The 15,280-nt window shown below is 42.6% G+C and overlaps 1 protein-coding gene across 1 annotated transcript in view; it reads right to left on the reverse strand.

Annotated features, from left to right (window-relative positions):
* Positions 1 to 15,280, reverse strand: part of LOC126419334 (arylsulfatase B-like) — a 138,747-nt gene that overhangs the window by 62,044 nt on the left and 61,423 nt on the right. Inside the window, exon 3 of the mRNA XM_050086519.1 lies at positions 2,891 to 3,050. Within this exon, the coding sequence (XP_049942476.1) occupies positions 2,891 to 3,050 (160 nt within the window). The remainder of the gene's footprint in view (positions 1 to 2,890; positions 3,051 to 15,280) is intronic.

Here is a 15,280-nt window from a genome sequence, read left to right on the forward strand (position 1 = left end):
ACACATACAGTATATATCGGATGGTTATAATTAGACTTTCCCTATTTAACATGTTGTAACATGGATACTAATTACGGTACGAGTACCGAACTTGGTAGAATTAATGTCCAGAGTATGGGGTGTATACTTTCCATGCATCACAGCACCACTGTCCAGTTCCAACTATGGCCACCAGGTTCCATGATCAGTCATCACGATTCACAGCCTCGCACACCTGTCCAGTCACAGTGCACTTGTTGACTTGTCAACTTGAGCTTGGACAAAAGGAGCAGGGGCATTACTGGTGACGCTCTATTATCAAAACAACAGTAATTCTGAGCTGCACTTCAAGAATATCACTGGCTGAAAGGATTACGGAAGGGTCTTCTCTCTCCACCTGCTATGTGGAGCATGATGAAGTTTGAATCAACTGGAAACTGGGCAATGCTCCGGGAACAGGCTGACAACTGGTTGCACCACAGGTGGTTGATGAAATCATTCTTGCTATGGCAGACAATGCTGCAAGCAATTCCTGATCGTCAGGCAGTGCCGCGTTCTGTGTCATGCTAGTTGAACATCCCATGGTCCACTGTATGGAAGGATTTTCGAACTATTCTCAAATGGTATCCATACAAGATCCACATCATACAGCAGCTTGCACCACATGATGTACGACATCATGCTGACTTTGCCTCCACTTTCTCGCAAGGATTGAAGTTGACGAGGGCTGTCCCTGGCCCATCCTATGGGCAGACAAAGCTCATTTTTCTCTGACAGGTGAGGTGAAGACACAGAATTGACAAGTGTGGGGATCTTCACCTCCAGTCACTGTACATGGTGAATGTGTCACCAGAAGGAGTGGCTTCATGGCTACATTCATCATTGGCCCATTCTTTTTTTTAACAGGTTGGTGCCCAAGGACCAAAGATGTGCAGTGTGACTGGTTACTGCGATATGCTTTGCCAGCATGTCATACCTGCCCTACAAGAGAGAGAGAGAGAGAGAGACACTGAACTCAGCAGTTTTCACGCAAGATGGGCCCCCATTGCACATCGCTTATGAAGTTCAACTGCTTATCCGAAACACATTAGGAAACGATCGAATTATCAGCCAATTGTTTCCTTGGCCAGCACAATCGCCTTATCTCGCACCCTTTGATATCTGATTTTGGGGCTACCTGAAGGACAGGGTTTACCAGTGCAGCATATCAAGAGGGGTAGCCAGCATACTTATAGCCATGCTTTGTTCTGCTGTGCTGACTCTTCTCAACACTGATGGGCACCATATTCAACCCCTTTTGTAGCAGTAATGGTACTGGTATGTAATGGTATAATGTACTATAGTAGCACACTAAAAGTGTTTCAATTAAATTGATTCTGCATTATTTCTCTTCCCCATGTCCTTCACATTAATGCTGCCAAGTTTGGTCCTCGTACGGTAATTACATTTTTTGTCAGTTTATTGCTACCTGACAAGAGAATAAACAACTGGAAAACCCAATTTATTATGACAGTCTCTCCATTTCGTAATATGCTGATAAATACAGACTCAAGGAATATATTACAATATACCGCACGCACAGAGCCGTTCAAGCAATTACTCTTTCTGCACTCCCTACGTGAATGAAATGGGAAGATTTGTCAGATGTAGAAGTAACTTCAGGTGTGCTCCAGGGAAGGGTGTTGGGACCCTTGCTGTTCAAGGTGCAATATTAATTACCTTGTAGAGAATATTAATAGTAACCTAAGACTTTTTGCAGATGATGCAGTTATCTGTAATGAAGTTCTATCAGAAAGAAGTTGCATAAATATTTAGTCAGATCTCGATAAGATTTCAAAGTGGTGCAAAGATTGGCAACCTGCTTTAAATATTCAGAATTGTAAAACTGTGCACTTCACAAAACAAAGAAATGTAGTATCCTATAAGTTTAATATCCATGAAGCACTGTTAGAATTGGCCAACTCATACTAATACATGGGACAAGAAATGGCATGATCACATAGGATCAGTCATGTGTAAAGCATGTGGTAGACTTCAATTTTTAGTAGAATACTGGGGAAATGCAGTCAGTCCACAAAGGACATTGCTTACAAATCACTCCTGGGACCAGTTCTGGAATATTGCTTAATTTGTGGGACCCCTACCAAATAGAACTAACAGGGGATATAGAACTTATACAGAGAAGGGCAACACAATTGGTCACAGGTTTGTTTGATTCTTGGGAGAGCGTCATAGAGATACTGAAAGAACTGAACTGGAAGACTCTTGAAGATAGACATAAACTATTCTGAGAAAGTCTGTTAATGAAGTTTCAAGAACTGGCTTTCAATGATGACTCTACGAATATACTACAACGACCTACTTATCGCTCACATAGGGGTTGTGAGGATAAGATTAGAATAATTACTACATCCATAGAAGCATTCAAACAATCATTCTTCCCACACTATATGAGTGAATGGAACAGGAAGAAACCCTAATAACTGGTACAGAGCATCGTACCTGATGCCATGTACCATGCGGTGTTTTGCAGAACATAGATCTATGTAGATGTAGAATATAATGTACTTAATGATACACAAAGTAATGCATTGCGATCCAGCCCCCGCCCCTCAATGATTGCTCCCTCTTCTAGTGTTATCTTCCAATCTTTGCCCTCATTCACTCTGAAAGAAGAAAATTAGGTTTACAAAGGCTTATTATTTACAGGATGCTGTTATTTCTATCAGGTACAGGATAATTTCCTCTTAACTCATCAGATACAGAGATTTTGATTACAGTTACTCTCATTCATGTATGCTGTATTGGATTTTATTATTTATTATGTAAATTTCATTATTACTTACATAAAATCTTAAATGGTCAGCATCATGACTATGAACAGCTCATGTCACTTCTTTCTGCCACTCACCAGTAGTGATGGGGTAACGCCCAGTGAGTAGTGCAGATCGTGATGGAGTGCAAGATGGCAAAGTATAATGGCGAGTCAAAACAACTCCTTGATATGCCAAAGCATCAATATTTGGTGTCTGTATTTCATCCGATCCATGAAATCCAACATCATTCCAGCCCTGTAAATTATTCAAGGATTCACAATAGTGCTATTTAATATGATTACTATTGCCTTACTATAAGAAGACATATTTTGAATATTGTAGTCTGTCATTAGTAATACTTGGTTTATGTGATAGTAATCTGGGGTGCAAATATTGCCTCAGTTAGCATACAGTTACTTCAAAAACAGAAATGAATTACATAAATGCCTATGTAATAATGCAAGAATATATGAGGGCTGATTAGATACTAAGATTTCAAACTTGTTTTAACACACACAGACACACAAACACACATGCGCAAATGTTCACTGAGTAAGAGAATAAAGATTTTTATGGCTAACTACCTCACCTTCGTCTGTGGAAAGTCCAGGACATTGTTGTTTTACTCTTTTCTGTGCTACACTTAAGCTGAGTGACGGATAATGTAAGTCATCCCTTCTGGTAGTATTGGATTTATGAATGTTTCTGTTGTTTCTGAATTGCAAATTGACTCTCGATAAAAACTTCGTAAGGCAGTAAATGTAATGCGAAACTTCTGAGTTTACCCCTGCTGCTCCTATTTTGTTAGGAGAGCAAACAAGGCCTCAGTCACCTTGGACAACATTTGGCTAATCCTATCTGGTTACAATAATCAGATATAAAATTGCTCATTTTGGAAGGACATGTGTAGCAGTTGTGGTTATTGTTCAGAATTGGCTGGTGGTTAAGATACATCTTATGTAATATGTGCAAAGAGATAGAGGGGCTGGCCAGTACTTACCTCAGCTCAGTACAGCCGATAGATACACATAAAACAGAACCGAAAATTTATGTTCCTAGCTTTCGGAACAAATGTTCCTTCATCGGGGAGGAGAGAGGGGAAAGAAAGGGAAGAAGGGAAAGGAGATTCAGTTACTCACAACCCAGGTTATGAAGCAACAGGGAAAGGAAAATAGGGAGGGTAGCAAGGATGGAGGCATGGTTGTCAGAGGGAAGCCAAAGATATTCTACTGTAAGTACTGTGCCAGCTTCAAACCAAAGAGGATGCATACAGAAGTAAAGAGGTATATAGTATAAAGATAAACACAACTATGTAGGATGAAAAGATGTGTGAATGGCTAAAGAGGAAAGGGAAACAGGAGAAGACTGAAGAGTAAATGGGATTGAGGTTGTTTAACGTAGGTTCAGTCCGGGGGGATGGCGGGATGAAAGGATGTGTTGGAGTGCAAGTTCCCATCTCCGCAGTTCAGAGGGACTGGTGTTGGGTGGGAGAAGCCAAATGGCACATACGGTGTAGCAGGTTCCTAGGTCCCTAGAATTATGCTGGAGGGCATGCTCCCCTACTGGGTATTGGGCATCTCCTAGGCGGACAGTTCGTCTGTGTCCGTTCATGCGCTCAGCCAGTTTAGTTGTTGTCATGCCGATGTAAAAGGCTGTGCAGTGCAGGCATGTCAGCTGATAAATGACATGTGTAGTTTCACATGTGGCCCTGCCTTGAATTGTGTATGTTTTACCAGTAGCGGGGCTGGAGTAGGTGGTTGTGGGGGGGATGCTTGGGGCAGGTTATGCAGCGGGGTCGGTTACAGGGGTAGGAACCGCTGGGTGGAGAAGGTAGTCTGGGAATATTGTAGGGTTTAACAAGGATGTTACGGAGGTTAGGGGGGCGACGAAAGGCAACTCTGAGTGGTGTGGGGAGAATTTTGTCAAGGGATGATCTCATTTCAGGGGTTGACTTGAGAAAGTCATATCCCTGGCGGAGTAATTTGTTGATGTTTTCGAGGCCAGGATAATATTGGGTGACAAGGGGGATGCTTCTGTGTGGTCTGGGGGTAGGAACATTGTTGTTGGATTGGGAGGAATGTATTGCTCGGGAAATCTGTTTGTGGACAAGGTGTGCAGCATAGTTGCGGGAGAGGAAAGCATTGGTCAGGTTATTGGTGTAATTGTTGAGGGATTCGTCACTGTAGCAGATACGTTTGCCACGAATACCTAGGCTGTAGGGAAGGGAGCGTTTGATGTGGAAAGGATGGCAGCTATCAAAGTGAAGGTACTGTTGTTTGTTTGTGGGTTTGATATGGACAGAGGTGTGGATGTGAGCTTCAACAAGATGAAGGTCAACATCCAGGAAGGTGGCTTGGGTTTTGGAGAAGGACCAGGTGAAATTCAGATTCGAAAAGGAGTTGAGGTTATGGAGGAAATTAAGGAGTGTTTCTTCACCATGAGTCCAGACCACAAAGATGTCATCTATGAACCTATACCAGGCCAGGGGAAGCAGCTGTTGGGTCTTCAGGAAAGCCTCCTCCATGCGGGCCATGAAGAGGTTGGCATAGGACGGAGCCATCCTGGTTCCCATGGCCGTTCCCCTGATTTGTTTGTAGGTCTGGCCTTCAAAAGTGAAGTAATTATGGGTGAGGATGAAGTTGGTAAGTGTGATAAGGAACGAGGTTTTTGGAAGATCTTCGGGTGGGCGTTGGGAGAGGTAGTGCTCAACGGCAGAGAGACCATGGGTATGTGGGATGTTTGTGTCAAGGGATGTAGCATCTATGGTGACAAGAAAGGTTTCAGGTGGGAGAGGAGTGGGAATGGATTTGAGGGTTCTAGAAAGTGGTTTGTGTCTTTGATGTAGAATGGGAGTCTGCGGGTGATAGGTTGGAGGTGCTGGTCTACCAGAGCTGAGATACGTTCGGTTGGGGCTTTGAAGCCTGCTACAATGGGACGGCCAGGATGGTTCTCTTTGTGGATTTTGGGTAATAGGTAGAAAGTAGGGGTACATGGCTCAGGTGGAGTGAGTAAGTCTATGGAAGCCATTGTGAGGCCTTGTGAGGGACCTTGGATTTTTAGGATTTTTTGCAGCTCAGTTTGGATGGAGGGAATGGGATCCTGGGTAACAGCTTTGTAGGTTGAGGTGTCGGAGAGTTGACGCAGTCCTTCTGCCACATACTCCACACGGTCAAGTACCACAGTTGTGGAGCCTTTATCCGCCGGGAGGATGACAATAGAGCGGTCTATTTTCAGCTCCTTAATGGCACGGGATTCAGCTGGGGTGATGTTGGGGGTTGTCGGGATGTTCTTCAAGAAGGACTGGGAGGCAACACTGGATGTGAGGAATTCCTGAAATGTCTGCAAGGGATGGTTTTGGGGGAGGGGAGGAGGATCCCTTTGAGAAGGCAGTTGGAACTGTTCTAGACAGGGTTCAACACTGGGTCTAGTATTTGGGGGCTGTGTTTGGGTAGTGAAGTGATATTTCCAGTTGAGGTTCCGGGTGAATGAGAGGAGATCTTTAACCAGGGCAGTGTGGTTGAATTTAGGCGTGGGGCTAAAGGTTAAGCCTTTTGATAGAACAGATGTCTCTGGAGGAGAGAGGGATCTGGATGAGAGGTTTAGGACTGACTTGGGACTGGTGATATGTGGCATTTGACTGTGGTTATAGTTGAGATTTGGTCTGTGTGGGGTATGTGCTGGGATGGGGAGATTGAGTAGGGTGGCTAGGCTAGGTTTGCTGGCTATGACGGGGTTTGTTGAAGGTTCTGTTGTGGTTGGTGTTTGTGAGGGATAGGGAGAGGGACCCCACTTCTTAGGTGTTGCACTAGCACTGTGGATAGTTTTTTCAGGTGGTGTGTGGCATGGAACTCAAGTTTGCAGCTGGCTTCTAGGATGTTGTTCCTGAGTGTGTTCTCCAAGCAAGGGTTTGAGAGGTGGAGGACTTTGAAGAGAGATAGGAGCTGTTGGGAGTGGTGGTTACATGAAGTAGTGTAGAGATTCAGGACAAGTTGGGTAAGGGCTAAGGATTGAAGGTTCTGGAAGTCCAGGAGAGACTGGTGGAAGGAGGAATTGCACCCGGAGATGGGAACTTTTAAGGTAAGCCCTTTAGGGGTAATTCCAAAGGTTAAGCAGGACCGGAGGAAAAGTATGTGGGATTGCAGTTTGGCTATGGTGGATGCATGTTTCCGGAATGAATGTAAATAATGTAGTATAGGATTAGGGTACATAGTGGGTAACTGGTGGGTAGGGAAATTAAATAACTAAAGTTGAAATAGTAATCATAAGAAGGAATAAAACGCGGAGGGAAGGACGAGAAAGAAAGAAATTGTGTTGGTAACGTTCAATACCAAAGGAAGACCACTAAATAAGAAAAATACGGAAAAAGTTGACCAGACCAAGCAAGTATGTCCAGATCAGGGGAAAACAACACACGTTGCTTAAAAACAGAGATCGCACGTGCCGCAAAAAAGATCGCGCGTGCCGCAAAAAAGATCGCGCGTGCCGTAAAAAAGATCGCGCGTGCCGCAAAAAAGATCGCGGGTGGCACAGAAATGTCCCAAAAAATTTTCTTGTGGCAGAGAAATATAGCCAATGGCACAAAAATATCGGCAGCAACAAGACATCGACGGAAATGGATGATACTGGTAGGTGTGGAAGAGATTGTTGGCAGTGATTGTTGGCTGGAAAACAGCGGATAACGAACGTTAAAACTATGGAATGTTGAATAAATAAATCAATAAATAAAAAAGAGAACAGGACTATAAACGGAACAAGATAATAGGAGGAAGATGAAACTAGCACAGTTGGTGACGAAAATATTTATTTATGTAAATATAAAACACTGAAGAAGAGAAAGTGTTAAGATGACAGACGTAAGTGATACCTAACAAAAGGGACAAAACAATGAAGGATGTTGACCATATGGGTGATCTAAATGATTAATGGAAAATCTCAAATGAGATGTGAAACAAATACTAACACAGAGATAGAGGGGCTGGCCAGTACTTACATCAGCTCAGTACAGCCGATAGATACACATAAAACAGAACCGAAAATTTACGTTCCTAGCTTTCGGAACAAATGTTCCTTCATCGGGGAGGAGAGGGGGGAAAGAAAGGGAAGAAGGGAAAGGAGATTCAGTTACTCACAACCCAGGTTATGAAGCAACAGGGAAAGGAAAATAGGGAGGGTAGCAAGGATGGAGGCATGGTTGTCAGAGGGAAGCCAAAGATATTCTACTGTAAGTACTGTGCCAGCTTCAAACCAAAGAGGATGCATACAGAAGTAAAGAGGTATATAGTATAAAGATAAACACAACTATGTAGGATAAAAAGATGCGTGAATGGCTAAAGAGGAAAGGGAAACAGGAGAAGACTGAAGAGTAAATGGGATTGAGGTTGTTTAACGTAGGTTCAGTCCGGGGGGATGGCGGGATGAAAGGATGTGTTGGAGTGCAAGTTCCCATCTCCGCAGTTCAGAGGGACTGGTGTTGGGTGGGAGAAGCCAAATGGCACATACGGTGTAGCAGGTTCCTAGGTCCCTAGAATTATGCTGGAGGGCATGCTCCCCTACTGGGTATTGGGCATCTCCTAGGCGGACAGTTCGTCTGTGTCCGTTCATGCGCTCAGCCAGTTTAGTTGTTGTCATGCCGATGTAAAAGGCTGTGCAGTGCAGGCATGTCAGTTGATAAATGACGTGTAGTTTCACATGTGGCCCTGCCTTGAATTGTGTATGTTTTACCAGTAGCGGGGCTGGAGTAGGTGGTTGTGGGGGGGATGCATGGGGCAGGTTTTGCAGCGGGGTCGGTTACAGGGGTAGGAACCGCTGGGTGGAGAAGGTAGTCTGAGAATATTGTAGGGTTTAACAAGGATGTTACGGAGGTTAGGGGGGCGACGAAAGGCAACTCTGAGTGGTGTGGGGAGAATTTTGTCAAGGGATGATCTCATTTCAGGGGTTGATTTGAGAAAGTCATATCCCTGGCGGAGTAATTTGTTGATGTTTTCGAGGCCAGGATAATATTGGGTGACAAGGGGGATGCTTCTGTGTGGTCTGGGGGTAGGAACATTGTTGTTGGATAGGGAGGAATGTAATTCTTGGGAAATCTGTTTGTGGACAAGGTCTGCAGGATAGCTGCGGGAGAGAAAAGCATTGGTCAGGTTATTGGTGTAATTGTTGAGGGATTCGTCACTGGAGCAGATACGTTTGCCGCGAATACCTAGGCTGTAGGGAAGGGAGCGTTTGATGTGGAAAGGATGGCAGCTATCAAAGTGAAGGGACTGTTGTTTGTTTGTGGGTTTGATATGGACATAGGTGTGGATGTGAGCTTCAACAAGATGAAGGTCAACATCCAGGAAGGTGGCTTGGGTTTTGGAGAAGGACCAGGTGAAATTCAGATTCGAAAAGGAGTTGAGGTTATGGAGGAAATTGAGGAGTGTTTCTTCACCATGAGTCCAGACCACAAAGATGTCATCTATGAACCTATACCAGGCCAGGGGAAGCAGCTGTTGGGTCTTCAGGAAAGCCTCCTCCATGCGACCCATGAAGAGGTTGGCATAGGACGGAGCCATCCTGGTTCCCATGGCCGTTCCCCTGATTTGTTTGTAGGCCTAGGAGATGCCCAATACCCAGTAGCGGAGCATGCCCTCCAGCATAATTCTAGGGACCTAGGAACCTGCTACACCGTATGTGCCATTTGGCTTTTCCCACCCAACACCAGTCCATCTGAACTGCGGAGATGGGAACTTGCACTCCAACACATCCTTTCATCCCGCCATCCCCCTAGACTGAACCTACGTTAAACAACCTCAATCCCATTTACTCTTCAGTCTTCTCCTGTTTCCCTTTCCTCTTTAGCCATTCACGCATCTTTTCATCCTACATAGTTGTGTTTATCTTTAGACTATATACCTCTTTACTTCTGTATGCATCCTCTTTGGTTTGAAGCTGGCACAGTACTTGCAGTAGAATATCTTTGGCTTCCCTCTGACAACCATGCCTCCATCCTTGCTACCCTCCCTATTTTCCTTTCCCTGTTGCTTCATAACCTGGATTGTGAGCAACTGAATCTCCTTTCCCTTCATCCCTTTCTTTCCCCTCTCTCCTCCCCGATGAAGGAACATTTGTTCCGAAAGCTAGGAACGTAAATTTTCGGTTCTGTTTTATGTGTTTTATGTGTATCTATCGGCTGTACTGAGCTGAGGTAAGTACTGGCCAGCCCCTCTATCTCTTTGTTAGTATTTGTTTCACATCTCATATGAGATTTTCCATTAATCATTTATGTAATATGTGTTCCGTCAAATACCCAGATAATGTTTTAATATTAGCATGAGCGTAGGGAATCTCATCCCAGGATGAATCATATCAGAATTAAATATGTTATTAGACTCTTGTAGTATGATTTCATAATTACAGTTTCAGAGGCATTAATACTTTCTGCACTTCATCCACTAGTAATTAAATGTTATTAATTAGTCAACAAGACATCAATGGAAAAAGGAGCTAATTGATACAAAGTAAAAATGTGGTTGGCCGGATGCTTTATGCAAATAATTCCCTCTGCAAATCTACTGAAGATATGGAAGGAGGCAAAGGCAATTACAGTGCTTAAACCAAGGAAAGCAGAAGATGATCTAAAGAACTTTAGCACTCTCTTTCTACTGTGTACAACCTATTAATGATTTGAGAGGGTTTTGGCCTCAAGACTAATGCCACTTACTGAAAAGGTGCTGCTGGTGGTACAAGTTGGTTTCAGGAAAAATAGAAGCTGTTGTGAACAATATTGATGCTGACCACATACATAGGAAGATGTGTCCAGTATGCAATGAAGACAGGAGTATTGCTGTTCAATCTATCCACCAGCTAATGACACAGTCTGGAATCAAGGGCTTTTACGAAAACTTGTGAGTCACAACATAAACAAATGCTAAAGATCATGAAATATATATTAATGGAAAGAACTTATAGAGTCTTTCTGAGAGCTAAAGTAGGCACTGTCAGAACATTTCACAATGGCCTACTTCGAGGTTCACAGCTCACCCCCCTACTTTTCAATTTATATAAATGAGATTTACCAAACACGCAGCTACACACATTTGCCTATTCCAATTATTTAGTAGTTGTCACACTATCAAAGTCATTTGAACAGCTACAAACTACCATGAATAGTAATCTACATACTCTTCACGAGTGTTTACCCAATGGCACTTGAAACCAAATACTTCCAAATCTGTTAGTATCACTACACGTCTCAACAACAAGGAAGCTAACAGGAAGTTGAGCCTTAAACTCAATGGAGAGCCAGTTTAACATAAAAACACCTCTAAATACTTAGGAGTTGAACTTCACCATACACTTTTGTACAAGCACCACATAGAAGAACTGAAATCGAGAAAGTCTATACTAGCCAAACTAGCAAGCAGCTCAAGGAGAAATGATGCAAACACACTGCACACATCGTGTTGGCAGTCATACGTAGCACTGCAGAATACTATGCCCCAGGACAGGCAATGAGTGGCCACACAAAAAAAGTTGATGTGAAGCTCAAGGCATCAACGAGGATCATCAATGCCTCGCTGAAGCCCCACAACTTGGCTACCAGTGCTATCCAAAATCAGACCACCAAACATGAGACAAAAAATGCAATAAAAAAGTGTGGAAGAAGATATAAAACTAATTAGATCTCCCAATTCATTACCATTTACACACAAAGGATTGACTGAAGTCAAAGATGTCACTCCGGAAAACCATCCAAAGATCATAAGACTTTGAGGAAGAAAGGGATTGGCAGGAAAACTAGCAAAGAAACATCCCGCAAAATGGATACCTTATTGCTGACATAACCAGACAAGTTCCTGGTTGTGACCTTCCAAGAAGACTCTGGACCAGATTAGACAGAATATGGACTGGAAATGGTCCCTGTAAAAGCTTAATGACAAAGCAGGATCTTGAAAATGATCCTTTCTGCGAACACAGTGGACTTCAAACTACAGAACTTATTTTCAATTGCTCAATTTATGGTTTCAAAGGAGGAGGAATTAAGACCATCCACAGTGCCTCCAGAGAAGCCCTCCAGTGGATAAGTAATCTTCAGTGTGCTGTTTGACTGTAATGTGTACATTGTACATCTTACCTCATTAACAGGCTTTCATTTGGTTTACAAAATGAAGAAGAAAGGGGCTTACAAGTGGCAATGCGCAAGTTGGACCATGATTTCATTGCAGTATTTGTAGATGGCCAATGCAGCAAAAATACAGCAAATGGTGAATGTGTAACATTTCAGTGCAGCTGCTCTTCATTTTGTTTAAAACAATGTTGGAGAGAAGTGATGATTTGTGAACTATAAACTGGGAATAGGTGTGACTTTTAGAAGTAATAGGCCAAGTGCTAAGACTGACAATGAATATTAACAGTGATGATACCACTGGGAGTGTTGGAGATGCCAAAATGAAGGACAACCTGACTATAAATGTTGATTCCAAAAATGAATCAAAAAATACGTCAAGTAACAGCAGCTTAAAAAGTGAGAATAATGAACTTGAGGAACTGCTAGCCAGCTCAACAATGGTGCTCTTTCCAGCAGCAGAGAAAGAGGTGGCATAGGTAACATACCACCCCAATTAAACAGTTAAAATCCACTGGGTTACACAAGATCGCATTCAGTGTCCTCGACAAACATATAAAGAACATAAAAACCCCATTAACAATGATGATTAACAAATCTTTCTGTGCTGGCTGCTTTCTTGAATGCCTGAAACAAGCAAAAGTAATACCAGTACTCAAAAATAGTAAGGCAGAAAATGTAGAAAACCACAGACCAATTTCTTTTTTATCTTGCATTTCCAAAGCAATATAAACCATAAAGAAAAATAGACTAATGAAGTATCTACATAAGTATGATCTTCTATGCAATGAATATTGCATGAAGAATTTGGTTCCAGGCACTGAAAGCAGACAACGATGTGCTAGACTGTGTAGCTGGTGACAAATTATTGAGGACGAATGTAGACTGGTGGTTGAAATCGACAGAACATGTGAGAACTTTGGCAGAGAAGCTACCCTCTCAGCTATGAGGGGATGTGCAGAAGGTTAGGAGGTTACAGTAGAAGCGGTGGACAATAGTAGCCCAAGGCAGCAGTAGGAAGTGAGCAGGGTGGAGAATTTTTTGAGGTGGCATTGTCCATGTTCCCATAGTTCCTGGAGGGCAAGAGTTTCAATGCGTGTTATGGGTTCCAGGATTTTGGAATTGCATAGCAGAATTTTACAAATGGAAAGAAGGTATTGCAAGGAGGCTTGGGCTTGATAGGTATGGTTTGTAGGACTATGTTGGTGAGGGCTAAGGACATACCTGACAAATCCTGTCTCGCAGACCTGCTATATTTACCCCACCCTCCAAAACTCCCTCCCACCACCACACAGAATCCCGAAACAGGGTAATGAACCTTTCTTCCAAAAGCCTTAGTCCCACAAAAATTTCAGCCCTTTCCAAAGGCATCATCTTTTGCCCCACTCCCAAATTCAATCGTGCAGGACTTGTTAAAGACCTTCTCCTAGTCCCGACAGTGGAAACACTTTTTCGCCACCAACACTACCAAATCGGAATCAAACAAAGACCAGTGTTGAACCCTGCTGACCCATTTGACTCCTCCATCCAACCCTGACCCACCCGCACTGCTCCCAAATCACCTCCTGTTAACTTTCCAGTATTTCTTAACCTCAAACCTTTATTTTATTTATTTATTTACATGTCAAGTTCCGTAGGAACAAATTGAGGAGCAAATCTCCAAGGTCATGGAATGTGTCAGTACATGAAGTTAAAACATAAAAGTAATAACAGATAAAAATAAAATGTTTATGAACCCAAAAAAAGTAAATGCAATCAACAATATAACATAAGAATCAGCTTAATTTTTCGAGAACCTCTTCAAGAGAATAGAAGGAGTGGCCCATGAGGAAACTCTTCAGTTTCAATTTGAAAGTATGTGCGTTACTGCTAATATTTTTGAATTCCTGTGGTTGTTGTTGTTGTGGTCTTCAGTCCTGAGACTGGTTTGATGCAGCTCTCCATGCTACTCTATCCTGTGCAAGCTTCTTCATCTCCCAGTACCCACTGCAACCTATATCCTTCTGAATCTGCTTAGTGTATTGATCTCTTGGTCTCCCTCTACGATTTTTACCCTCCACGCTGCCCTCCAATGCTAAATTTGTGATCCCTTGATGCCTCAAAACATGTCCTACCAACCGATCCCTTCTTCTAGTCAAGTTGTGCCACAAACTTCTCCCCAATCCTATTCAATACCTCCTCATTAGTTACGTGATCAACCCACCTTATCTTCAGCATTCTTCTGTAGCACCACATTTTGAAAGCTTCTATTCTCTTCTTGTCCAAACTGGTTATCGTCCATGTTTCACTTCCATACATGGCTACACTCCATACAAATACTTTCAGAAACGACTTCCTGACACTTAAATCTATACTCGATGTTAACAGATTTCTCTTCTTCAGAAACGATTTCTTTGCCATTGCCAGTCTACATTTTATATCCTCTCTACTTCGACCATCATCAGTTATTTTGCTCCCTAAATAGCAAAACTCCTTTACTACTTTAAGTGTCTCATTTCCTAATTTAATCCCCTCAGCATGACCCGATTTAATTTGACTACATTCCATTATCCTTGTTTTGCTTTTGTTGATGTTCATCTTATATCCTCCTTTCAAGACACTGTCCATTCTGTTCAACTGCTCTTCCAAGTCCTTTGCTGTCTCTGACAGAATTACAATGTCATCAGCGAACCTCAAAGTTTTTACTTCTTCTCCATGAATTTTAACACCTACTCCGAATTTTTCTTTTGTTTCCTTTACTGCTTGCTCAATATACAGATTGAATAACATCGGGGAGAGCTACAACCCTGTCTCACTCCTTTCACAACCACTGCTTCCCTTTCATGCTCCTCGACTCTTATAACTGCCATCTGGTTCTGTACAAATTGTAAATAGCCTTTCGCTCCCTGTATTTTACCCCTGCCACCTTCAGAATTTGAAAGAGAGTATTCCAGTTAACGTTGTCAAAAGCTTTCTCTAAGTCTACAAATGCTAGAAACGTAGGTTTTCCTTTTCTTAATCTTTCTTCTAAGATAAGTCGTAAGGTTAGTATTGCCTCACATGTTCCAACATTTCTACAGAATCCAAACTGATCTTCCCCGAGGTCCGCTTCTACCAGTTTTTCCATTCGTCTGTAAAGAATTCGCATTAGTATTTTGCAGCTGTGACTTATTAAACTGATAGTTCGGTAATTTTCACATCTGTGAAGACCTGCTTTCTTTAGGATTGGAATTATTATATTCTTCTTGAAGTCTGTGGGTATTTCGCCTGTCTCATACATCTTGCTCACCAGATGGTAGAGTTTTGTCATGACTGGCTCTCCCAAGGCCATCAGTAGTTCTAAAGGGATGTTGTCTACTCCCGGGGCCTTGTTTCAACTGAGGTCTTTCAGTGCTCTGTCAAACTC

This window comes from Schistocerca serialis, chromosome 1 (assembly GCF_023864345.2).
Source record: "Schistocerca serialis cubense isolate TAMUIC-IGC-003099 chromosome 1, iqSchSeri2.2, whole genome shotgun sequence".
NCBI lineage: Eukaryota > Metazoa > Arthropoda > Insecta > Orthoptera > Acrididae > Schistocerca > Schistocerca serialis.